The sequence below is a fragment of the Coloeus monedula genome, assembly GCF_965178545.1.
Source record: "Coloeus monedula genome assembly, chromosome: 1".
Classification (NCBI taxonomy): domain Eukaryota; kingdom Metazoa; phylum Chordata; class Aves; order Passeriformes; family Corvidae; genus Coloeus; species Coloeus monedula.
This window is the reverse complement of record NC_138781.1, coordinates 5143047-5170211: the sequence shown is the minus strand read 5'-3', so window position 1 is coordinate 5170211 and position 27165 is coordinate 5143047. Positions and strand designations below refer to the sequence as shown.

The 27165-nt window shown below is 41.5% G+C and overlaps 1 protein-coding gene across 1 annotated transcript in view; it reads right to left on the bottom strand.

The window, feature by feature from the left end:
- Positions 1 to 27165, bottom strand: part of LOC309582350 (sodium channel protein type 5 subunit alpha-like) — a gene marked incomplete at both ends in the record, with an annotated part of 170831 nt that overhangs the window by 120017 nt on the left and 23649 nt on the right. The window contains 2 exon segments of the mRNA XM_082297449.1: positions 13029 to 13092; positions 26628 to 26858. Coding sequence (XP_082153575.1) covers positions 13029 to 13092; positions 26628 to 26858 — 295 coding nt within the window.

Sequence of the window (27165 nt, the reverse complement as noted above, 5' to 3'; positions counted from 1 at the left end):
CTATGAGATGCATTTTATCTGGCTCCAACATGGAGAAACTGATTTCCAGGGAAACACATTGAATGCTCTTGGTTAAGAGCATCAATGGTAAATTCCTTCACTGTGTAAAACCACAGGAAATAGGTGATGCTACTTCATGATACCAAAGGTCTTTGCAATGTTATTTTTACTTTGAAAGATTAAACAGAGAAATAATAACCATAGCACAGGGTGCAATGGCAAATAATACCACCTAGCACTTCATATATTTGGAACAGACTGGAATTAGGTGCCTAGACAGGACTTTAGTACTTAAACATAGTTTCTCTTGGCATTTATTTCTAATTAAGAATCAAAAACCTGGTGTCTCCTGTTACAATTGCAGGTAACACTGTGATGAGGAACCTGCTCTTTTGGTTTCACAGCCTGACACTGGCTGGACACCACCAGCCTGTGCTATCAGAGCACCTTCCTGATTGCTTCCTTTGCCTGACCTCACTCACCCCTCACAAGGATTAAATCTTTAATCTAAGAAACCCAGGCCTTTGTTCCACTCACTGCCACAGTCTGGGGTCATGACATTTTTTCTATTTCTGCCAGGAAAAAGCTTTCCTTGTGTGTCTTGTAGATTACTGCATTAAATGGCATGCAGATAGTATGAATTTCACTGGCTCTCATTAACCTTTGAGGCTCTTTACAAGTAATTTTCTAGCCCCATATGCCAGAAGAGATAAAAAACACTCTCAGTGGTACTGTGTAAGCACTGAACTGCATCATCGAGTGAAACACAAGGCAGAAGAGATCCTGGGTCAAGGTGCCATCCTCTCTCTCAGAACAGATTAGTCAAAAACCGCCTCGGCTCCTGCACATCAGAAGCCACTCTCCAAAAATAAGGTATGACCCATTAGAAACTGAAGACATAGAAATATGCAAAGGCTTCCTTTTTTATGTATCCTAGGAAGAGACTATGAGATCAAGTGCCCTGGAGCCCTATGGTATTTGGGAATTTTTTGGGTGAAAACTAACATCTGGAGAAGCAGATCTCAGCAGAATGTGCAGCTACACCAGCTCTCCCTGTTCTCCTTAGCCTTCAGACAGAGATGAATCTGGTACAATTCCCTGCAAATTCCAGCTGCCACAACTAGGGATGGCTGGAATATGAGGGATTTTGGACATCACCAGGCATGTAAAGTGTATAGCTCTTAGCTTCACTTTCTCCTAGAAAAAAATCCTAGAGTTTCTCAATCACTGCTATTTTATACCAAAGCAGAATATTTCCACAATTTAAAACACAAAGAAGAAATATAAATAATGCAAACTAATTTTTAAAACGCCAGAAAAAAGAAGTTGACCCCTGAGAAAGCAGAGTATGCCTCAGTATAAAAATCGGTATTATTTTACTTTAAAAAATATAATTTTTATACAGATATAAAACAAACTTTTAAAGCACAGGATAGCAACCTGTATGGTATATTGAAATGAGAATATGTTGCTATACAAATCTGTGGTGTCTGCCACCACCCTTAGACATTCAACAGCACTTTTAGAATCTTAATTTTATATCAGTAGTGAATCACAAATTTTAAAGTAAGTCTGCTTTGAATGCTGATAAAAGGAGTGCTGAAGCATTGCAAAATGTGTGCAGATCCTTGTTTACAGTAGTTTTCAGAAAAAGCAATGAAAAATGAACAGCTGATGTTTAGTGAATTAAATGTAACACACAAGTGAGGGTATGAGAAGTGATTCTGTCACCTTAGGTAGAACCAAGATAGCTTATTCCAGCTGAGAATTTAGATAACAATTACATCTCACAAAGAAAGAAAAAGAGCCACTTCTAATTTTTTCCCTGCCAGTCTAGAAAAGCCTCCTTCTAGATCTTTCCTACTTCAACTACCTATTTTTTCCTAACAAGAGCCACATTTGAATAAAAAATACAGTAACATTACTGAGTTAGAAGATAATAATGTGCAGAAATCTCCTACTTTTTCCCCCTAAAATATGCAGATGCACCTTGAATCTCAAGGAATTGTATACCCATGTCCTTTTTTGAGGCAGCCTTTTTCATTAAATCTCCTCTCTCCCAAAGGCAGCATCTGCTGTCACTCTGCTGTAGAGACATGAGATTTCTGTCTGTGATCTGCTGCTGCAAAGAACCTTCATCACCCGTGACAGGCTACTCAACTGTTCAGGAGCTCTGAGAAATGGATTCTCCAGGCTCCTGAGAAGGAAATTCCCCTTGCTGGCTCTAAGACATCATGTCTACACAGGACATGAACATTTCTGTAAGGCTGATTATTTCTGCCATGAGAAAATGCCTGCTCTCACACACTGGGCTTGGTTGGAAACTTTGTGATCATGTCCAGAGGTGCAGAGTCCTTTCCTTAATCTCCCACAAAAGAGAAATCCTGAGTGGCTCCATTGATCTGGTCACGTTGTTCGTATTTTAACATTATTACTAATGACTAAAACAACCCATTGCAGCTGAGAGAAACTTGCTGGTGGTTACTTTAATAGTGGACTTAAGCCTGGGCAGGGCAGTCATTTGGAAACTGGGCTTCATCTACAGTAAGTTTCCTAAAATCTTAAGCATAATGGAAATTTTTCTATTAATATCAATTAATGAGAAGGGTGAGATTTTCCTCTGAATCTCAATTAGTAGAGATAATTTCCTCTTCATCTCTTCACCCTAGAACAAGAGCCTGAAAGAAAGGGGAGCATTAGGAACGCTGGGTTGTGTTTTCATAGGAATCTCTGGGCACAGATTAGAAGATACAAAGTCACGCAGGTTCACTGCCAGTGTTGCTTTCTAGGGAAACTTCTGATGAAGAAGAATATTCAAGCAAGTGCTCAAAGCACTGCACTTTACTTGGAAAGCTGTAGGACATGGAGATGCAACCCCTCTGACTGTGAAAGGGAGCAGTGGTACCTCAGAGGAATATTTTCTGTTTATAATACAATCAGCATTATAAATACACATATAATACAATTTTTCATGTTTCATTCTGTCCTTATGGGTCCTTTTCCACTGTCTGGCTCTGCAGTGAGTGGTTTAACCCCAGCTGGTAGCTAAAGCCCACAGAGCTGCTCCCTCACCCCTGGCCCAGTGGGATGGGGGACAGAATTGGAAGAGTAACAGTGAGAAATCTCGTGCTGAGATAAAGACAGTTCAGTAGGACAGAAAAGGAAGAAAAGAATAATAATTTAAATAATAATAATATTAATAATTACAATAATTAAATAATTAAACTATACAAGTGATGCTCAGTGCAATTGTTCACCCCTTGCTGACCAATGCCCAGCCAGGTCCCAAGCAGTGGCCCCAGCTAGCTTTTCCCCCAGTTTACGTACTGAGCATGACTTCATATGGTCTGAAATATCCCTCTGGCCAGTTGGGGTCAGCTGTCCTGGCTGTGTCCCCTCCCAGCTCCTTGTGTCCCCCCAAGCCTCCTTACTGGCAAAGCATGAGAAGCTGAGAAGTCTTTCACTTAGTAGAAGCATTTCTTAGCAACATCAGTGTGTTACCAACATCAATCTGATCCTAAATCCAAAACACAGCATTGTAGCAGCCACAACGAAGAAAATTAACTCAATCCCAGCTGAAACCAGGATAACATACTTCTCTAATACTGTTTTCAGCTTTAAGAGCATTCAAACAAGGTGCTGCAGCATTAAAAGCATGAACTCCAGCCCAAAAATGCCGTTAATGTTAGCTTACATCCTTCTTACAGCAACCAGACACATAAGACAGAATTTCCTACTTGTCAACTCCTTATTCCTGCTCACCCTCCTTTGTGGCCAACAGAGAGATAACCCACAGGGTATGGGAATGTGTTAAAAATACAGAGAGGAAAAAAAATGCTGCTTCCCAGAAAAACACTACAGAAATTTAGGTGTAAGGCTCTTACATGAGAATATTATTCTGCAACTGACACCATTTCCTCTGAGGATTTTTTTAAGGAGCCTCAAGATTTTACTGAACCTTCCTCCATGTATGACATTAAGCTTACCCCTTTGGATATTTTAGCAAACTCTTCAGGCTCTTTTACTTCAGGGAAGCATTTGAGAGGATTGTAATCTCCTCTGATGCACAGAGATGGGCAACAACAGCAAGCTACATAAATATGCCATCCTCCACAGGAGCGTCACAGGATGCTGTTCAATTGATCACAATAAAATTAGTGTCATTGATTTGGAAAAGTTAAAAGCAGCAGCCTACCTACCTATCCATCAGGCTGTAATCAGCACTGTAAGCTGGCATTGGTACAGGAAATTAAAGGACATAAGAAACAGCTTTGGTTTAAATAACACAGGCTGGGAATGCCAGAGAGTTGTAGCTGAGGGGCATAATTACACAATGCTCTGTCTCAAGAGTTTAATCCAGGCAAGCCAAGCAACCTGGTGATCCAGGCTACAGTGGCCAATAGGCTTGGGCAATAAAAGATTTGTAAAGCAGCCATGCACTGGATTGTAACAACCAGATCCTGAAAATACAGGGAGGGTTGTCCATGTGCTACCAGGAGTCAGCATCAATGACATCTGCGGGGTGAAGGCTGCACTTCCCTTGAGTTTAGGTTCCAGAGGGACACTCTGGCTTGCTCACTACAGAAGCAAGGCAGCACATACCACAGACACAGCAAAAATTAAAAAAGCCAACCCCTGTTTTGGTAAGGGTCCCTTACTGTTCCTGCTCAGGTCACACCTTAAGCCTAAGAATGCAGAAATCAAGATGAAAAGTTTACAGCTGATGTCTTTGACACATGGCTGATTCCTGGGGAATGGAAATTACCCTGGTGGCTGGAAATGGAACCTCCGAGGTAGGGTTTCAAACCTTGCAGACTTTGAGGAACAGACAATGCCCATGGCCTCCATGGCTGGTTGATGAGCACAGTAGAGTCTTCCTCAACCTGCCTCATCCTGCTAAAGTCCACAGAACACAAAAGAGAGGCTTAAATTTCCTTTAGACCACAGACCTGAGTATTTTTCCCTGCACTTTCCATATTTTCTTGTTTCCCTTGACTTTGAGGGAGGAGACCAGCAGCCAAATCAGGAGTGCATACTGGGGGGAACAAAGATCCTTAGACTGACATTTGCTCTTACCTGAAAAAATTAAACTACCCATTCTAAAACAGGAAAATATTTTTTAAAATGAATGTTGTAAGGGTAACTGGGCATGGAGGAGAAAGAGGCCAAAAGCCAACAGCACTTCATCCAAAGCCATTGATATCGGTGGGTGCTTGATGTGCCTGAAAATCAGGTTTCTCTCCTTCCCCTGCTCTTTCTTATTTTGTAATATTAAAGACTAAACATGGTTAGAGGGTCTAACTATTCCCCACTAATTACAATCTAAAAGCCAAGATCTGACTTGCAGTGGCATGCTTTGTCTTGGATAGGTCTGACCAGGAGCCCCCAGCAGCTCTCACTCCAAGCATCCAAACGGACAGAGAGAATTTGAAGGACGTTTTTAAAAGCAAGGGGAAGGGTGCCAATTGTCTGAAATGACGGAAGTGCAAGCAAATTGAACCATATGCTGCAGGGAAAAGGAAAAAATAAAGTGACGATGACAAAGAAGAGAAGAAATGCTCAGAATAAAGAGCAACATCAAGCAAGAGTTGAAACTGGAGGAGAAAAGAGAAGGAGGTGCCCATGAGCAGGCTTGCTCACAGGCTCAGAGCACCCACTGACCTGTGCATGCTGCTGACTTGTATCCAGGAAAAGTTTCAGCCTCCCCCACTGGCTGCTTGCTCAGGCAGATGGAAAAGCCGCGGATTGAGCCTGAGACATCAGAGCCCTCCGCGCACGCACGCCAGCAGAGAGGGGAACAACTGCCTGCCCTGCAGTGTGCCTTCTTCAGAGCCCATGCTGCAGCCAGGCAAGCAAGCTCTCATTTCTTTTGACTCAGTCCAGTGGCCAGACACCGGATCTTCTGTCTAACCCACCAAACAAAATGTAGGGCAATAATTTATCATCATAAAGATAATAGTAGATTACTGCCTAATGAAGGCTGTAGCCTCTAGTAAGTCTGCTTCTCTCATGTGGCTGATGAGCTTATTACAGCTTTGACTAAGAGGTAATATTACCCCTCCTTAAGAATTGAGTGGATTTGGATTTAATCCCTACTGCTGCTGTTTGACCAGAGACATGATCTTCCAAATACACCACTGATCCCTAGGAATGGGGACTGTTATTACTGTTCCTAAACCTTCATAATACCTCAAGTCATGCCCATGGCCCCTGTAGCACCTTTGAGGTGTCATAGTTGCTTTCTGTTTGTTTAGCATGTGCAAGCAAGAGGCTCTCTCACCATGAGCAAACCACCCTCACTCTCCTGTCACTGTAGCCAGCTCAGAAAAGCTGATGTGATTTACATCAGAATCTAGGTAAATTCATTTAAGTTGTGCTGCATAGCCTGAAGGTTTGAAACAAATTCACTAATATTGCTTGATAATCTGGGGTGTAATTACGTTTTTAACTCTGGTAGTTTAAACAACACAATTCTTTCCAAAATACCCTTGCTCTGGTGACATTTGAAGAGGACACATTTGGAAACTGCGTCCCCCTCCTCACTCAAGCAACCTTTACAGCCTCTCCCACTTGTCAGCCCAGCTGTACCACATCAGGCTGCATTTGGTGAGGGTAATGCACACACCAATCCCACTGGGCACATGTCAAAGCTCCCAGTATCCCATTCCCTAGGATGGACTCATTCCTGCAGCAAGTTGAACACTGGCAGACCATGACCTGCCTGACAAAGCTAGGTAGTCCTGACATCACTTGCAGGGTTTTCTCCTGACTTTACCCATTGCTGTTGCTCGCCAGGAGCGTCTATGTGCAACACCTCCACCCCACTCATCCATGGACTGCACCTCTGAAATGCCAAACCTCCAAGCCAAGAGAGCTCTTCTCATCCTAATTTTCCATTATCCAGCACAATATGGCCTGAATCTAGGACCTTCTTATAGAAAACAATTGATAACAACAACAGCAATAATAATAACACCACAGATTTACGTTCAGGCAACTCAGGGCTTCAATGGTCCTCACTGCCAGCAGCAGGACAACAGAATCAACTGGGTGCACTTTTCCCTGGTGCAGCTCCCCAGTTTCTAGTGCAGTTGGGGTTGTGTTGCTGGAGGTTGTTTGGCACGTTCTGGCAGACATACATTCTTCCAGGCTCTCCCCTGCCAAGGTCTGGGTGAGAGCTGCGGTAGCACTGGTGGAAGCACCCGATAGCAGCTCTCCCGCTCAGCACGGAGCATGTTTCTTCTCTACCCTTGAGGGGTGTGATAAGCCTTTACAAGGAGCTTTAAATTACCTCGTGGAGGATGCATAAAGGCAAAGGAATGTTACTACAGCTCAGAGAGATCAAAGTGCTGCCTCGCTGTATGTGTAATGAGCGCGCTGACAGGATGGGGATGTGGAGAAACTGCCACAAAAACACTGCTTTTGGTGCTCATGGAGACTATGAAAACAGGCATCTGATGCAATTTTATGTGTGGGTATTAATTACCTTAGTAAAACACCACAACAGAAAAGCAAACAAAGGGGTTTTTTTTCTGATAATACCTTAGAAAGAGTTAGGACTAACACAAAAACTTTGAGGAGCGCTACAACACATGGTCATTCCTTCATCCCTTATATGCAATGAGCTCAGCGACAGAATTTACCAAACCATAGAGAATCTTGCCCCACAGTGTACATTATTTTAATGTATCCTGTTAAGAAAAATCAAGGTCATAGTGAGAATAAAGGTAGCTAAAGTTTCTATAGCAACAGTTACTAGGATGCAGTTGCCAAAGGTGCTTTCTTGTTGTTCCTGAAGTAGATTTACTGACTGCTTTTCCTTCCTGTTCACTAGTCTTTTTTGGTAGTATCAGTACAGACATGATGCAAATGTGCTTTCATTGTCAGTATGATCTTGTAGACTAGTCCTGCCCATGAGCTAAATACACAGGACATATAATGTGCAAGGGAAAAAAAAAAAATTAAGCAGTCTGACTTTGAGATCCAAAGGGGACATAACTGACTTAAAACATGTACACTTTTCTGAAAAGCCAGCTCCTTGTTGTAATTGCAAGTGAAAAAGTGAAAAGAAAGAATTTAAGTTTCTCTTTCATGTCTGCTTGTTTACTTTGTACATTGACAGCATCTTGTCTCTTTCTCCTAATGGACAAATTTCCTTGCTATTTCTATTGCTCAACCAAACCTTCAGGCAGGAGGGGAAATAAAAACAGCAGCCTAAGCATAGCAGAAAAACATCCCTGTGAAATTACAGCAGGATGAAAGTGGAAATGCTTTAGAGCTGAAATGTATCTTCCTTTCTCACAGACAGATAATTCCACGCTGCTGCAGCCCAAAATCTTTACTCTGCGGGGAAGCAGGGGACTCTGCAGTGCTGGTCACCTCACCAAACTGGATGGTTAAATGTCACCAGCAAGGGACAAGCTGGAACTGCACTGGAGGGTTGTTATGGCCTGACAGGGATCTGCTCCACTCTGGGAGTCTGTTCTGGTGGCAGCAACCGTGCACTGGTGGTGTGCTCTAGCAGGATGCCTCGCTGGATCTGAAGGTGTGACCAGGACTGCAGCTCCTCCTGAGAGCAAGGGCCTTGGAGCTCCCTCACTTCTTGCCTGGTGTTGCCCTTGTCCCATCGCCTGGGGCCAGACACCAAGTGCTGCTTTGCTCTGGCTGCAGGTTCTTTGTTCTTGCTGTAGGTCCCTGAGCACACCCCAAAGCACCACTTCCAGCTACCCTTCCCTTCCCAAGCCTTCCCCTTGTCACTATCACCACAAATACTCATCTGTGGATTCGTGGCAATTTTGCACTGCAGGGCCACTTTCACACAGTAGGGCAGACACATAGGATGTGCATATATATATATATAAATAAAAATATATAAAGTGTACAGTGGTGTCTGCTGTCACCTGCTGCTCTGCACCTTTCACAAATCATGCTCCACTTGATGCTACGGCTTGATTTCACTAAGGACAGAGCAGTTCCCACCTTCTGCTCCTACCTAAGGTCTCTCAAATACTTGATCACTATGCTGGATCTTTACTGCCCCTTCCTTGAGGCTGAAACAAGGTGTTCAAAATTGGATAAGCTACATACATGGGGATTAAATTGAAAAGCTAATTTACAGAATTTGTAATCCGTTTCTAAAATCAGACTATTTGAGCTTTCTCCATTTATTTTAAACAAATCAAATAGAAGAAGCTGGAATTGTAAAGAGAAACAAATTGTGTATATCCCAGTGCAGCCACATCCAAAAGAACTACTAAATTTAACCTTGAAATGCATTTAAAAACATCAACAACTCTGCAAATACACTACTTTTTTGTTGGTTTTTTTTTGTTAAGAGAGCCTTACTGTTAGCACTGCTCCCAGTCTGACCAATCTGTGACACACAGAGAATTTTTCCATCAGTGTAGTTTCCTGAATGTGCTCATTGTGAAACACCAAGCACGTGCCACTTTGAGCCAAAGAATATCTTTGATCACAATCATTTGATTTCCCCTCTTCTTCAAAAGTTACTTCTTATTTCCATTGTACTCTGTTCCCTGTAAGCACAAAACAAATTCCTGCAGTACATCAAGGGGGAAAATGCAGTCAGATAAACGAAATGAAAAGCAACAGGAAAGTGCTGTTTGATTAAATGAAGAAAAGTCAAATTTCAGGAATCAAGAACAAGGCTTCTGAAGCATCACATGGGAAATCTCACAGACAGATTAGCCCTTGTGCACCTGAGAAATTTGCCATCTCCCTGACATTCCTATCATGTCTCTGCAGCATGGTTTTAACAAAGATTCTTGAGATTGCTTGAGCATATCTAAAAACGCAAATAAATGGTTTTTTCCTTATATCTGCCAGGTCAAGTACTAGAGACATGTTTGCTGCAGCTGAGTGACATACATCTATTCAAATCCCTTCTGAACTGGAATCAATATTAGCTAGATCCATTACCTCCTGCTTTATTGGCAGCTTGGGTGCTTGTTCAGAAAACAGTCCCTCCTAGTAATGTAATAAAGCCCCCACCTTGGAGATAATTAGATTGCCTGTGATATAGAATCCACTGATGATCATTTCCCTGCTGATTTTGGCTTGCTACTCCAGCTCAGGTTGCAGTCTCCATCACTGCACGCTCTTACATTAGACCACTCGAGTCTCATCACCTAACAATTGCCATAGCAGATTTCTTATTACCTTTTTTTTAACTCTTCCATAATAACAGCAACCAGACAAACCTCAGAGTATCATTAACATGCTTTTAAAAATGCACTGAAATGGCTTTTTCAATTGCCTCAAGATTTAATATCCTGGCCACAACACAGATATCCCTCAGTCTAATAACAAATCTTTCCAGGAGAGAACACACGACACTGCCCTTCCCTGAATTTCCTTTGGGTCCTCAGTGTATCCCAGAGGCTGATGAATTCAAGCTCCAAACTGGGAGCAAAAGCATGTTCCACAAATACTATGAACACTCAGACATGGCCTTGCCAGCTGTCTTTCCTTACCACACCTTCCTGCTGCCTTGATGGGTTCCCAATTTAAGTGTCCTCATTTGTCATGAAATTCATTACTAAAAAAAGAGGAAACCACAGCCTGATGCATTTACTTCCTCTTTACTCCCCTCCCCTGATCCTGCGGTGCAACCTGTCCCAGAAGTCCCAAGCAAGCAGATTTTGGTTTACCATTGAACACTCTTGCTCTTGGCTTTGATCATTGAAGGGTGAGAGAAAACAAATCCACTTGTTAGATACGTCAGCCTGTAAATGATGCTTTCCCTGTCTCAACAGGTGGGAATATATGACTTTGCACATCCCCTGGGGCCTTAGGATCATCTTTCCAATTATCTTCATGTCTTTAAACAACGGAACTGGATGACTGGCAGTTACTCTGTGCAATGTACAGCAGATGAGACAACACTTGCTAGTCCTGAGCTAAAAAAAACAGTGTAAGTAGGGATATTTATTACCCATTTTTAGGCATTTAAACTCAAACCTTACCCAGTGGTATTAAATACTTAACTAAAACAGCAAAAGGCTGAAGAAGAAAGAACTGAGGCATAAAGGGAAAGCTGGTTTCCCTTGATGTCACAAACACTGACAGTTTTGATGTCTTCAGCAAAACAAGTACAAGAACACTCAGTTTGAGGGTGGCAATTTCTTCCTCTTATACTCAGGAGCTGCAAGTTCTCCCCTGGCTGGTTCAGGCTGTAATTCTCTCGTGGGCACAGTGCCTCCACCAGAGGTTTCCTCCTATCATGGCTTTTTGCTGACACGCTGCAATTTATTAACTTTCCTGGGAAGGAAACAGGGTGGGTTTGCCTTGCTAGAAACTAACCCTTAAATCCATACAGGCTGCCAATACATAAATACTCCAAGGACATTGGATTGGTATTTAACTTCCCACCAGCTGAACAATTCCAAAGCAGTAGTAATTGACTCTTTCAGCATTGCCCATGAGCAGCAGCATTCCACCACCATGGCTCAGGTCATCAGTGAGAACAAAGGATATTCCATGACACAAAAAGTATTGTTGCTGTGCAGAACACTCATTTTTCCCAATGTTATTGCCTATTGGTTTGCAGAGGCTGAGGTTCACCAGCACAATGCAGATTGCCAAATCCAGGGATTCCCGGGAAACATCCCCATAGCCTTGGAGCTCTGCCTGAGCCTGGATAAATGCAATGTATTACAATCAACAAAGGGCTTAATTAATGGATGCTGACATCGTACCTCCCGAGGAACAAACAAAGGGGAAAGCATGGCCCGCTGCCCAAGGATCTTGGAGTCTAACTCAGGCTGGCAATATGGATCAGACACACCAGGCCTGCAGAGGGAAGGCTGACACTGAGCTTTCCCTTTGTCTGATGTCAATACAGATACAGGCAGTGGCAGCAGAAAGAAAAACGTCTCTCCCCAAGACCTCAGGGCTTTTCTTGCTTTTTTGTCCACAAGCAAGTTCAGATTTTATCTTCCCTTCATCTTCCTGCTGCCTCCCTGCACACACATGCCTTTTTTCTCATTAAATTCTTCCTAAGTTAAACCCTATTTTTCTGCAGTCTTCAGCATTTGGTTCTACCAGCTCAGAACATCTCCCTCCAGAACTAGATCATCTCACCTCCTCCTCTCTCTTGGCTTAAGACACCCATCTCCCTGGTTCAGATGCTCTCATATATTTGGCTCAAAAGCTCCTCTATCCCACCACTCCAAGGTATTTTCCACCTTCTCCTACAGTTCCTAACAGCCTGCAATCTTTGCATGACTTTTAATTTTCCTCTGACCACACAAGATCCCATCTCTTTCCATCCTATCTGAACTCTTTCACTTCCATCAAGATCATGAGAAGCTGTCAAATGAAATCACATGCTCTGACAGTGCACTTGGCCCTTGAGGATGGGATGCAGGAGGAACCACTGGCATCTATAGATGGCAGGGATATGAATAAAGTCCTTTGTGCAGAGGATGTTAGCACACCCCTGGATCTCTTCGCTGTCTATACAATGAGAAAATTAAATACACGTAGTCTACAAACAAATCAAGTGCAAATGTAGATCACAAATCTGAGTACCTTCCCAGCTCCAAAACATGCTATTTTTGGGACATTTGTTGATCTGTTTATCTTCCTTTGCCAAAAGCCAGGAATTCATCATCAGTTTAAGTCCCTCCAGGCTTTCTGTTTATAATCCTGCTTCATTTCCATTAAAATACTCTCCACTCAGCCAAAATGTTACTTAGTTTTCACTATTTTTTTACTGAGAAGTTCAAATGTATTGAAAAAGAACTGTAATAAGGCCCCTAAAGGTTTTCAACCTGAATAACTGACACACAGAAACTTCTCTTCCCTGCAGTTGAGAAGATTGTGTTACTATGCACAATATTGTCATTATCCTCTCTCCTATTATGCCTAGACACAAGGAAGTTGAAATAACTACTTCATGCTGGTGAAAAGTGGACAGAACTAGAGGAAAATGTAGCAATAATAATAATAATAATAATAATATAACAAAACCAGACCAGAAGTGAAGATATTTCTAAAGTACTTACCCAGCATCAGTGCTATTGCCACACAGTAACACATCTTCTGTACCATTCTTTATGAAATAGTTCACTGCAACAGAAATAGAGAAATGGCTTTTCAATAAACGCATTCTGGGAATCATAACGTTCGAAAATATCATCCACCACCCAGCATATTCAATTGGGACAGCAACTGAGAGATGAATGGTGTGCTTTTGCTTTGTTTTGCTAACTTTAACTTCTATAAATTGGAAAAATAAATATATTTTTTTCAAATCTCTGTAAGCACTTGCTGTTTGTATTCTGAATCTGACCAGTTGAATAAGGTGGCAACGGGCTGTGGGCAAGGTTTTAGGAAATGCTACTCAGCTGTGTCCCTCTCTGTTCAAACCAAGAACACTGCTACTAAATTCTGTAAGTGTAATGAAACCACACCATATGCTATCCTGTAACTTTTAGTCTCTACACTGAGGAGACACATATTAATTGAAGTCTGTGGTAGAAATTACTGAATCATAGGTTAAAAATGTAACCAGCTATAATTCAGAATGTAATAATATTAACAAAGCAGCCCACTCCCTCAGTCTGGTGGATTCTGCTCAGCGTAGAAAACACACAGTATAAAGCAAAAGAAACAAAAATGCACGCTGTTAAAGATCAAACAAACAAGGAAGTATTCACAAAGACAAATATTTATCACTGTAGTAATCTCTAATGGCAATGGAGAGAGATAGACACTTCTCAAGGGAGACTTGGGAGCAAGCTAAGTTTAAGTGCTGTGGCTCATTCCCGGGCTGATCATCAATAAGGCTTAAGGAAATAAGCATCTCCTGGCTAATGAGAGACTTTGCATACACACTTCTTCTTCTATCCCCATCCAACCAAGTCTAACATTCAGAGTAAATAACAGTACAGGAGGCCAATTTCTTCTCAAAAGGGTAAGAAAAATCTGTGTTCCAGAGGGAATGTGAAGCAAAAGGAGATGTTCTAAGGAACATCTCCAACACCTGGATGGTGGCAGGGAAGAACAGATAAAAGCATTGCTCTAGAAACATAATAAATTCAAAACGTAGGTGTGCTGCTCGCTGAGGAAAGGTGAATACTCTGGTGTGGCTTGCTGCAGCAGAGAGGACGTGATCCCCTCTTGACTAAGACGTGATGGTGGCAGCCTTGCACAGTAAGGCTTTGTAAGCAGAGGGGCCTCTGCAGATGCTGCTCACAAGAGGTTCTCCATTCCAGGCTAACCCTCTGTTGTGAAATGCTTTAAAAATCAAGAGTGACAGCTTATCCAGGCGGGCTATGCAGAGAATGCTCAATGGCTCAACCACCGAACAGATGTGCTGTGGCTTTCTCTGTAAGCTGCGAGCAGTGGAAAAGCCCTGCTCTGCTGCATGCCAAGAGAGAATTACTGCCCAGGAGCTTGTGGTTACAGGGGCACGTGATGGTGTTCACAAGTTATCAGAGCACAGATCCTGCTCAGATTGGATGCTTTTCCCCTTTGTCTGACATGTGGGCTTTCTAGGGAAACACCTTGTGTGACAGCAACACTCAGGAATTGACTGTGGTTAAGGGTTGGTGATCAATCACCACAGAACGGAGGAGAACGTCATGTCTGCATCACCTTTCACCCTCCAGTTCTTCTGGGAAAAGACTTGTGCTTTTCTCTGGACAGGTGGCATCTTATTTGGGATACACAGAGTTAGTGACACAAACACATCAGACCACTTTCTCTCCAAGCTAGATGGTCTTTCAGGTCCTTTCCAACACAAACCATTCTATGATTTTATGATTCGAGGTTTGATTGAAATTCTGGAGCACAGTATTGGTTGAAAACCAAAATGACATCTCCTGGTCAGCTAAATCAGAAGATAAGAACAGAGTCTGAGGACAGAATTAAGGAGGACAAGGATTCTCTGTGTGCAAACAAGAAATTTGAAATCTCAAGAACAGACAAAATTCTGTTGTCTGCTGTTGACTTAAACATTTACATTTCTAAAACAAGCAGTAAGGCAGATGCCAAAGAGCCCCATGAAATGCAGGGTGGGGAACTGGTGTGTAGGTGCTGCTGGGAGGGACATCTTCACCATGGGGTCTGTGCAAGGAGGTGCCACAGCCACTGTGACAAACCTCAGGCTGAGGAAGACCCGAGCCCCTGATTCCCCTCTGAAAAATTAAAGGGGGATTAGAGCTTTATACCCAAGGAGACAAATTGCTGCATTATCAAAAATGTGCACAACAATCAATCTTTCCTTCAAAGCCTGTTGGTTTGGATTTCAATCAAGCCTGCTGGGCAATCAGAGGGCTGCAAGAAGCAAACAGGTTTTCACTCTTGCTTTAAAGAACAAACCACCTTGGTACCATATTAACCCATGGCCTCAGCTTCCCATCAGTTAACTCTAACATGGGCAAAGAACTAGAAACTCCTTTTTCATGTAGAGTAGGATTTTCTCTCTGAAAACTGCTCAAACTGAGCACCACCTGAAAACACAATGATTTTTCATTGCCTTGGAAGATTGCAATTAATTTTGGGGTTTTTTTTTTGTTTTCACTGAAAAAATTCAGCTTGTGATTGGGAGAAAAAGGAAAACAAATATGGAAAATAAAACTGAAACTCTCTATTTTAGATGTTTGCTTTTGGTTTTTGATCTTTAATTTTTCAAGTAAAATTAAGCCAAAACCATGATATTTGTAGCACCTGTGTGTGTGTATATAAACTTTATGCAACGTGCCATTCTTTCCAAAGCAAATGCTGATTTTTTTTTTTCCACCAGCTTTACTAAAATATTGATGTCACTGTTATAAACAATACATTGCCTTTTAGGAATTTTTCTACAGGAATTTCCAGAGCAAGGTAACTATCTGGTCATATTAAAAGAATTAAAAACGGTCTGAATAACAAGGTCTCCTGGAAGACCATGCTCTGCCTCCTACACTTGTCAAAGCAAAAAACACTGGCCATAATTTTAAAGTCACTACATGCAAGTGATTAAAAACACAAATTCCTCATGAAATTCTATTTCTATTTCCCAAATTCTATTCCTGCCATATCCTCCTTCCAAAGTCAGTTCCTCACCATTTTGTCTGTTTCATTCTACACTTTTTCTGATTTTTCAATATCTTTCAGATCTCTGTATTGCTCCCTCCCACAACAGCTGATTCTAACACAGCAAACATTCACAATATCTCTACTTGTCACATTAACAGAAAAAAAAATGCAAACTTCCTCAAAAAAAGCATTTTCCAATTAAAAATATGCTTCACCTTATGCTTTCCACACCTCTGTCACTCAACTGAGCAGAAAGCCTGTAGGGTACATAGACTGCAAGGTAGAAACCTTCCTCATTTCTGTGTGAAGGAAAGCAAAATTTTCTCATTCAGAAAAGTCAAAAATGTTTGAGTCAGCTTAGAAAACACAGTTTCTGCCTCCAGTGTATGCTCCTCCTTTGAAGGCCCTACCGAAATGTTATTTTCACTCATCTTACAACAAATTAATTCCAATTTAAAAAAAAACCCCAACAACAACCCATTATATTATCACACTTGCATAAAGAGCAACATTCAAATATCATTAGTCACTGCCCAGAGAAGAGTCCTCTGGCTGACTTTCTAACAAAAACTTCAGAGAGGTGTTTGTTATCTTGGACTATTTATTGCAGCCACACGGGCTCTGGCTGCTTGGAGACTTTCTCCCTGTGCTGGGGCTGGCACAGAGCACTGACAGCCACCCAACGTCCTGATTCCAAATTTAAAATGCAGTTCAGAAAGCTCCATCTCCTTACAGTTGTGATACGTAGCACAGAAAGGGAATAGACACCACCCCCTCCTCGCCCTTTCGCCCACGGGCGCAAACACGCTTTGCCTCGTGGTAATACACAATAATTAAAACGAATCCTTGCTGCACTTGCTGTGTGCACACTGTGTCACACACGGCGAAGCCTCTAATAAATGAAATTGAGTTTGGAGATGAAAAACATGCCTCACAAAAGCCACGGAACAGGCTGTATTAAGGGTGTTATTAGGGGAGAATGCTTGGGAAAAAAATGGCACTGCCGGTTAGTTCTCCTTGGCTAAAAGGGGTTGCAAATAATTATAATAATCAGTTACTCTCCTGTTGCTCAGCCCATGACAGGGCATCTGGCTCTCCTTTGCTCTCCCCTGGCATCTGCTGCTGCTGACCCTTCTGCTGAGTTACAAAGGCTCTTGTGTGCTCTCCTCTCCCTGCTTCCCATCCTCCCTCTTTCCCTGCGAAACCACTTCTGGCCCAGCTCTCTGCTGCCTCCATACCCTGTAACCATGTGGAAGAACATTTCCAAAACGTCAGTTCAAAAAGGAACAGGAGGAGTTATGGCCAAGAGGGTTGGGTGGGTAGAAGGAGCAGAGATCAAGGGGACAACTTTGTGTACAGCATTGGCAACTGCATGACTTTGTGGTAAACACAGCCTGGAATTCCGGGCATGAGTTGTCCTGCAGGAGATATGGAGGGGCTAGGAGGAGGTTGTAGAAAATCATACAACAAGGTGGTGGGAGAAAAGTGGTCTCCTTCAGTTTGAGTCTCTCTGGTAGGCTCCTATTAGTGCTTCTCCCCATGCTCCAGACAAGTCAGAGAAGCAATTTCCCTGCCAGGCTCAGCAGTCGCCACAGCACAGAAAATATCTCCGATTTTGACAGTACAGCTTTTTCCCCTTTTGATAAAAAGCCACTAAAAATATCAATCAAGCCCTCTTGAGCTAGATGGCTCCCGTGCACTAGGAAGAGGCTCTGAAAGCCTCAGAGATCCACAGTACATGGTTTGTGCTGCTCACATGGTCTGAGGGAACAAAAAGCACATCAGGAGAGGAGGAAAAGCACATCAGGAGCTTTTGGAGACGTGCACTAGAGGAGAGTGGAGAATTTAGATGCTGTCAGATTGGCTTAGGGACCTTGCCAAGTCCAGGAGCATCCCCAGGAAGATGAGACAGGAGACAATGACTAGCAATAAACACACATCTGGCTTTTAAACATCTTCAGATATCCTCCTTCTATGCCTCTGTGCCTCACCAGTCACTCAGACCCGCACACTTAGGGCTGTAGGGTGCATAGCATATAACTAAAAGCACATTTAGTACCACTTGTTTAGACATATGCTCCATATGAATAGGTAGCATAGTGCTGAAGTGTGCTCTCTGGAAGTTTTCTAGACGTTTTGTGTTTTATGGAATTTTTTCATATGTTTCACACAAAAGAATTAAAATCAAAAGCTGCTACAAAGGTTGAATGCATTTGTGATTACAGACAGATGATGGAAAAACAGAAAAAACCTAACTTCTGCACTTACTGTGATAAAGAAAACAAATAAATTGGATCAAAAAAGGGCTGAGAGACAGAAAACATGGGTTAAGCTGAAAAGACAGTGTGCAGGATCTCTGTGGGCTAATAGAGGGCTGCACCTGCATTTCTTTGTTACATTTATACGTACAATGGAAAGAGAGGGTGAACAGAGAGGTAACAACATCTCCTATACACAGTATTTTCCAGGTAAATAAAGTCTGAGGCGTGGACTGAATGAGGAGCACTAGAGAGACCTACTCCACTAAAACAAAAGAGCGGAGAAATGCAAAGTGGGATATTCAGTTGTCAGAAAGTGAAGTAAAGCAGAGAAGGAGAAAATCTCACCTATCCAAAACCTTGTCAGTCCTTAAATTCCCTGAATAATTCAGATAATAGAGATGGATTTTTTTTTTTTTTGGAGGGATTCTTAGTCAACACTTTTATGTAATATGAAGCCATGATCAGAGAAAAGTGTAATATTGATATACAGGACAGCCAGGATGCAGTAATATATAGGAAAGGACTGATGAGCAGTGGCTTGCTTCTATCAGTTCTGTTTAATAACTTTTCAAATGGGCAAGGGGATCAAGTGCACCCTCAGTCACTTTGCAGATGACACCAAGCTGGATGGGAGTGTAGGTCTCCTGGAGGGCAGGGAAGGCTTCTCACTCTCTACAATTCCCCTCTACAGGAGGGTGCAGCCAAGTCAGGGTCGGTCTCTTCTCCTAGGGAACAAGCGATAGGACTGGAAAAAATAACCTCAAGTTGCACCAGGAGAGGTTTAGTTTGGATATTAGGAACAGGCTACCCAGGGAGGTGGTGGGGTCACCATCCCTGGTGGGTTTTAAAAGATGTGTAGATGTGGCTCCTGGGGACAGAGTTTAGTGTTGGACTTGGCAGTGCTGGGGTAACGGTTGGACTTGATGGCTTTAAAAGTCTTTTCCAACCTAAATGACTCTATGATGCAGAAGAAATACCACTTTCAGTGCTTTCAGAAGGGTACCTGCCAGACTGGAAAGTATTGAGAAGGTAATGAGAATGACTGGGAAAATTTAAGAAGAGCAGCAATTGAAAAAATGTGCATCTTTTATCCTAGAAAAAAAGGTGACTACCACAGTAAAAACCAGCATGTATTCCAGAAAAGGAGAACAGGGAGCTTTGTGTGCTCCTAGTGACAAGAACGTGATAACAATGTTTTTTTGCTTTAAGAAAATGGAGGGGGAGAAAAGAAAAGAAGAATTTTCAAAACTGAAGATAAAGGAAATATTTTTCACTGTACTTCCCATTTGAACTGCTGAAGCTGCTGCTGCAGGCTGCCCCTGCGGACAAAACATTCAAAGAAAGATTTGTTGCCTGTGTAGATAAGGATACCCTGAGTTCCAATAGTTAATGTTAATAGGAAATTAGAAAAATATCTATATTTTGAGCTCTATTAATTGTTTTCTGGAGCAAATGGGGATGTTCAGTGCCACAGAGAGATGCTGCTGTAGGTATGCCAAGGCCAGATTGAGCCTGGGAATTCCCATATTTTATCTCCACCCGACTTGGGGGAATTCAGCACTGATGAAAATTATCAGGAGAAAATATATCTTTACTTATTCCTTAAAACCAGTGCAATAAGAGCAAGCAACAATGCAAGTTATTCTCTGCTCATGTTGCACCTGGGCTGAGTGCTGAAAGCAGAAGATGCCTCTTGCCTTTGCAATGCACTTTACTGCTGAACCTGGAGCATGGAGCAGTCCATGGACAGGGCTTAATGGACACACAGAAAGTCCTTTTAAAAGCACATCACTGTGCAAGCCAAGTGGTGTTTTAATTCTGTAGTTTAAGAACAATTTGGAGGTGCAGGAAAACTGAAAATGTTTAGTCTGAATTTTTCATGCCAGATCTTTCCCCAAGTAGATCTCTCCTTTCTTTAAGCAGTGATGAGAGAAAAAGAGGTATAACTGATGGACAAATCCTCCTGTTTTACAAAATATTTCAAATATTTATAATATAAGAACTTCATCTTTCATCACAAGGCCAAAAAAAAATCTTACTGGATGGTCAGAAAGAGACTGTATTGGATTCAACATTACCAATTCCTATGTTTTTCTGATCCTTGCACTCCTGATGGGGCTTTCTTTTTCTATTTAGCTTAAAACACTGAAGTGCACAGGTATAATACCCATGTTAGTAACACATCAGAGCATTAAGTTTTGAGCATTGATGAAGCTATTTATCAAAAGACCCACAGCACTCGAACAAAGCCACAACATTTACAGTTAAAATCTAGTAACGTCAATAGATCCCATGCTGACAAGCAGAGTCTGAAAGCCCAGGGAGGCTCCTTGTTTTAATCACTGGTTCACATACAATCATACATAATAAAACACCTATTCCAGTCCCAACTTGATTTATTGCTTCTCTCTTTCCTCCACCTCCATAATTATTCATCAAACACTCACTGTCTTCTATTACCACCTCAGACAACGCCTCAAACACTTTAGCTCTCCCCAAATTGTCTACATTTATTATCTGACTTGGACAAAATTCTTTTCTCTACAGTTCTCATCCAGATTCAGAGTATCTGTTCATACAGCTCCATTTCAGTGGTTCTGGAAACAAAAATGATTTCATTCAGGCAGAGATAACCACCAGGCACAGAGCTTAGAGAAGACACACACAGTCTCATCTACATGCAGACATACATTTCCATATATTCACAGACCTATGCCTCAGCATCTGTTCCACACAAGTCTTTGATCCTTTCTCAAGTGCCCAAGAAGACCATGGTTTGGATGGCTATCCCCAAAACTTCACATAATCCCCAAAACTTCACATACTCTATACATCTTTCCAAATCTAGAACCTGAAGCAACAACCGTAAGTTTTTCAGGTCTAACTGGAGGTGACATAAAAGATATTACATTCATCTTGATTTGGATTTTTATTTTTTTGCTTAAAGTTGTTTTGTTCTTTTCCCCAGACCTTTGTTAAATACACAATTTGAGTCTAGAAGAAGAGAAAAATCACTGCCATGAAATGAAAGCCAGAAACTAGTCTGGAAGAAAAAAATAACAGCCCTGAAATACCTCTTTTAAACTATATAAACAGTAGCTGATTCCTCCCAGTAAAATGTTCATAAAGCTTGAATATTCATTCTTACTCATTAATATTTTTTTAATATCAATTGCTTGGACAGAACTATCTAAGGAAAATTACAGGGTTGCTCTTTTTTACCTTAAAAGATTCTGATTTTGAGAGAAAACATATATAGAACACTTTGAAAACAAGACTGTTTCAGAGTGTCTTAAACAAGGTATTTAGTCTAAAGAAAAAGAAAATGTTGGGGTTTAAGACTGTCATTCCATAAGCGACTTTATAACTTAATTATATTTTTAAGGTTCTTTTCTAAAGCACTTTTTTCTTATGTGTTCAGCCCTTACATTAGGCCCTGCTCACAAAAGGACTCAGATTTCTACTTACTGACTAGTCAATAACCCATTTTCATAATGGAATACATAAATGACATTAAAGATTCTAAAATCATCAGCTACATGAATCAACTACACTCAGCCCACTGGTCCATCTCTAGGCCAGTGACATATCTGACATCCTATAGCTTTTGATTGGTTCTCACACGTTCATAAAGCTTCACTTCATCAAATACGTCCTTCATTTAAACACCACAGCCCAAGACAGGCTTTCAAGACTGTTATTTGGAGCTGCTTTCCCAGGAATCTTTACAAGTATTGAAATTAGGCTCACAGTTTTTCAGTCAGCTGGTATTTATAAACTATTAACTCTTCTAACGATAACCAACAGCTCAACGACTTTGATATTGATATATCGATCCCATAATTTTCATAATGCTGTGGATGTTAACCATGATTGTTTTCAACCTTTTTTTTCCCCATTTTATTTCGTTTTTGTATACAATCACTGCTGCATCTAAAACTTCGGTCTTCCAGGTTTGTTATTATTAATGTCTAAAAATAATCCTCCTTGGGCTTATTGATTGCAATCTCTTACCAAATCTAGAACCGCAGGTAGGAAAATAATTACCTATCAGTAGTCACTGTTTTCCCAGATGAATGATTCTAATTTTACCATTGGCACTTGACATGAAGAATTTTTTAGTCTGGTTTTATCTGATGCTCAGCTGTCTCTCATCCCTCAATCCATTCATTCAAAGAGTAGTCATACAGAGGAAACTGGGAGACCGGATGAGCTGCTTCTGCCTTAATCTTCATTTTTTTCTCCTCTCTAGGTTTGCACTGGTAAGCATTGCTCATTGTAGACAAAAACAGAATGGAATAATTTTTCTGATAAGCCTTCTTCTTAGAGGTTGCTGTTTAAATTGTGGGCCATTTAGAAGGGTGGAAAGAATATAAAAATTCTCTTGTTCATCATGAAGAGGCAGATTTTAGACCTGCATCTCCACTGTGAGTTGAGGAAAGACTAAAAAGTTGTCTCATCTTACGATGACTGCTGTGCTCAGTAATTGAGACACCAGAGGCACCCCCAGTAACTTAGCAGAAGTTTCTTTCACAGAATTAAGCTTTTAATCACAATGCCAGGACACTTCCCTTTTTGACAGTCTAATCAGGAATATTTGCTGACACTTTTGTATTCTTGGACTTTGTATTCCAGTGTTTAGTGAACCTGAATAGGAGCCAGTTTGAATTTTTCCACTGGATCTCCATGCTTGTAAGCTTTGCCTCTTTCTTCCCAACTTTCCTGGCACTTCCTCCAGCTGCAGAAGCCATTGAAATGATGGCAAGAACAAGTGTTGGGCGGACAGGCAGGAATTCCTTATGGGATTTAGCGTATGATCATCTCGTGGCAGACAGGAGGGGAAAACCCCAAAATTCTCAACATTAGCAACCTTGTAATGCAGGACTGACAAGATTTAGGGGAAAAAATAGGTTTTTTCTTCTGCCAGTACAATTCCTACACCACCACTACTAGTGCTGGTACTCTGCCTTTCCTGGAGGTGGAGGCAGGAATAGGGGCAGCAGAGGGGCCAAGCAGCACCTGCACCTCAACCAAGTTAATTGTGGTGAAGACACTGGTAGAACAGGAAAGCACCTCTGGGTCTTGAGTATGGAGTTAAGGGAAGGAGCTCCTGAAATCTGGGATCGTGGTGGTTATTTCCTCAGGGATCAACCAAAAATCAAGAGTTACCACTCTTGATAATTGTGGTTAAGCCAGTGATGATGCTAAGTTTGCAAACTGACTTTTTTCCCCGTATATAAAACCAAAATGAGAGGATCGAGAAGAGAGATGAGAAAAAAATTTCAAGCCTGGAGGCTGAAAGCAGCTAAGGAAAGACTGCAGAACTCTGTCCAGATACGAAGTAAGTTTTGAATAAAAAAGCAGACCTGAAGCTCTCCCAGGCCATCCCAGATGGCTGTCCCAGAGACAAACCAAAATGTCTCTTGTAGCAAGTGCCCACAGCACACAGTTACCTCAAAGTGAAAAGGGCTTTGAAAGACTCAAAACTGAGTTCTTATCTTTCTTCACACCTCATGACTAACAGTCTCAACTATTTCCTCTGCAGCACCAAGCAATTCTTCCCCGTATTACCCTTTTAAGGGGTTTTACTGATTTTTGTTTTTTCATTCTTGCAAAAAAAGGTTCAAAGGCACAGGAGGAGGCTGCTGCCATTTCAGAGGCTCCCTGCTGCCCTTTAAAACATTAAAAACACTCTTAAAGAATCCAAAGCAAATTTTTGCTCTCCAAGAAGAGCAGAACTGTCATATCACCTCATTTTAATTCTCTATTTTGGTGCCCTGATGAATAGAATTAAGAATTTCTCCAATTTTAGTTTTCAGTGGTTTTCACTCCTTTATTTCTTTACATCCCCCTTTTTCTATAAAGTATTATTATGGATCTCTAACAGTACTTCAGGTTTCTTTTTTCTGGGTTTTTTAGATTAACATCCCTGCTCCAAACTAAGTGACTCAGCCACACTGGTTTTGAAATCTCCAAAGAGCTCTTGTAATTGTCTGTGCTCCCTTCGAGTGAACTCTACTATCTCAACATGTTGGCCAATTTTCTTCTCTAGTTCTTCTTCAGAGTAAACACTGACACGATTCTGCTTCTTAATATAGTCCTCCTTTTATCTAATTTGGTCTGCCTACACTTTAATCTAACTGTATGTATTGCTTAATTCCCTGCAGTACTTGAAATTCGGACTGTTATTAAATTGTGGTCAGCGCCTCTCCTTTAAATGGTCACTTCATTTCTCCATAATACTCATGCAAAATGAAATACAAAGCACTCTCCCATCTAGTCACAAAATGAGCCAGTCCTTCCATTTCTGAATTGCTTTAGTGCAATAGTAAACATTAAATGAAAATCCTACTTTATATTGGTCTTTCTTGCCTAACAGCTAAGCCTCCTTCTTCAGCATTTTGAGGAAGGCTTCATTGTTCTTATTCAGAGGTCACTACTTTTTTCTTATAAATCTACTCTTCTTTTAGGTGTTCAGGAGTCTGCTGCACTGTCTCAATGCTTTAACTATTTAAATAATTTCTGTCTATCCATAGTAAGTGACAACTGCTTGCCATAATGCACCATGTCTTTATCCTCAGATATTATGTAAATATTAATTTATATTATTATTATTACTTCCTTGTAATGCCACATGGTTAAAATTTAATTCACTTTAATCCATTATCTCACCAAGTTGATTATCTTTGTAATAGGTAAATCTCCTCTAGTGATAGCAAGTATATTTTCATGACCCCATTAACCATTGCTGGATTTCCTATACGGATTTCTGGGAGCGTCTGCCCCCCTCCCCATATCAGGACCACATAAATAAACTTGCTCATGGTATGCTGGAGCAGCTGTAAAATTCCTTGCATTTAAAGCAATGCTGCAGCTGGCCCTGACATTATCTGTATTTTAGCACAGACTGTCCTGTGTCACATTTACCCTATTTCCACTTCCAGAGCCAGACTATCTCCACAGCTCCATTTCTTCCTTTCACCTTTATTGCAGGGCTTTATGCTTCCAGCCATCACTGTTTTATCCCTCAATGCCTCTGTGACAAGGGGAAAGCAGCACCTCACACAGCTCTCAGTTATCTGTGGCTAGAGGAGCCCTGAAGTGCCTTAGTCCACCACAGGTGCACAAACACCTTTGCTATTTCCTCACTCCATGTTTCCAAGCTGGAACTCGAGGGAACATGGATAGGGTAATCAGCAGGTTCCACATCATCCAGTAAAAGTCCAAGAGCTCTTTCCCCTTTCAGCTGATAAGGGCCTCTGATACAGGGGCATTGAGAGGACACATAATCTGATGGTCAGGGGCAGTTCCAAAGACAACCCCCATTCAGCCAGAGCTTTGTGACAATGCTGCATCAACCACATCATGCCTTAAAGACACCCATGTCAAGCTTTTTATTCCTTGAACAAAACCTTTTTAACACCACTGTTTCCAGCGCTGCTCAGACCACAGGGAGAGGAACTGAGCAGAAGGTCCAGAAGTCACCAGTGGAGAAGGGTGGGGCTGCCCTTGGCCTAATCCCTGGTTCAACAGGGCCCTGGGTCAAGCCAGGCAACTTCCATGAGTCAGATGTGGGGTTTTTACAGTGTGGATGGCTGGAGATGTAGGACTGTAAGGTCCACACAGTCAGAGCAGAGGTACCCCATGACACTGTGTCACTGTCTCTCAACCAAAATTCCAGTTAATGAGTTGACTATGTGGTCATTTTTCTTTTTAAAATAAATAAAATACCAAAGGTCACTGGTCACGTACAGGATGGCCCAACCCAGTAATGAGTTAGGGCCCAAACAGCATAAGACTTCCTTAGAAGAATTCTCTTGGGATTTTTCAGATGAATAAAGACTGAATTGCTCTGCTTTACCTTTTGGTTTTAAGATCATTAACTCAAATTTTGAACTTTTGCTAGAAAAGGCAAGAGATATAAAATGTCTTCAGAGAAACAACGTGCAAACCAGACCCACATACGCAGAGCTAAATTTTCATGTGATTGCTCAATTCCAGGAAAGAGAGTTTTAAAATACATAAGACACCCTAAAACTGTGAAAGTCATCAGTGACGCAACTAGGACATCATAAGGAAGCACCAGAAGTACCTTCAGCAGGAACTAGGAAGGCACCATAGAGATTCAGAAAAAACTTCCAAGGTCTTTCAAAACCACATTGACATCATGAAGAGCCAGTAGTCACATTTTGCTGACTCACATACAGATCTTAGTCAATATAATTAAAAAAAAAAAACCCCAAACAACACAGAACAAACAAACAAAAAATAAAACCTCAAATGACCAGAAACCAGACTACAGGACAAAGAAGAGCTTACCTGGATCACTAAGAAATTCCTCTGAGTTGTTCCACATCCTACCATCCAAGTAAAAGGAGCCATTGGTGAAGTTAAACATGGTGTAATCCCTGACACATTTGTGTCTCAAGTTGCCCATGAAGAGCTGGAGGCCTATGAGGGCAAAGACACTCAAGCAGAAAACGGTCAGGATCATCACATCTGCAAGTTTCTTAACAGACTGGATAAGTGCCCCTACAATGGTCTTCAGTCCTAGGGAGATAAAAGCCAAGAGTTTATAGACTGAGAGACTGAAATATGTCTGCAGACAGCTGCTTTTCATGATGAAAATCTCCATGGAAATGGAAATTGGAAGGGCTTTGAGGAAGTGTTTGCAACTGGACATCAGAAACGAGAGACGAGTGATCACTATGAATGTATAGTTTGGTCTGCTTTTGGACAAAAGTCCTGGCATTGCACAAACACTGATTTAAAAATGGAGGGAAAGCACTGGATGGAGGGACAGCGAGATACAAAAATATCCATGGATAAAGAAAATACGGAATGTGTTTTATATTTT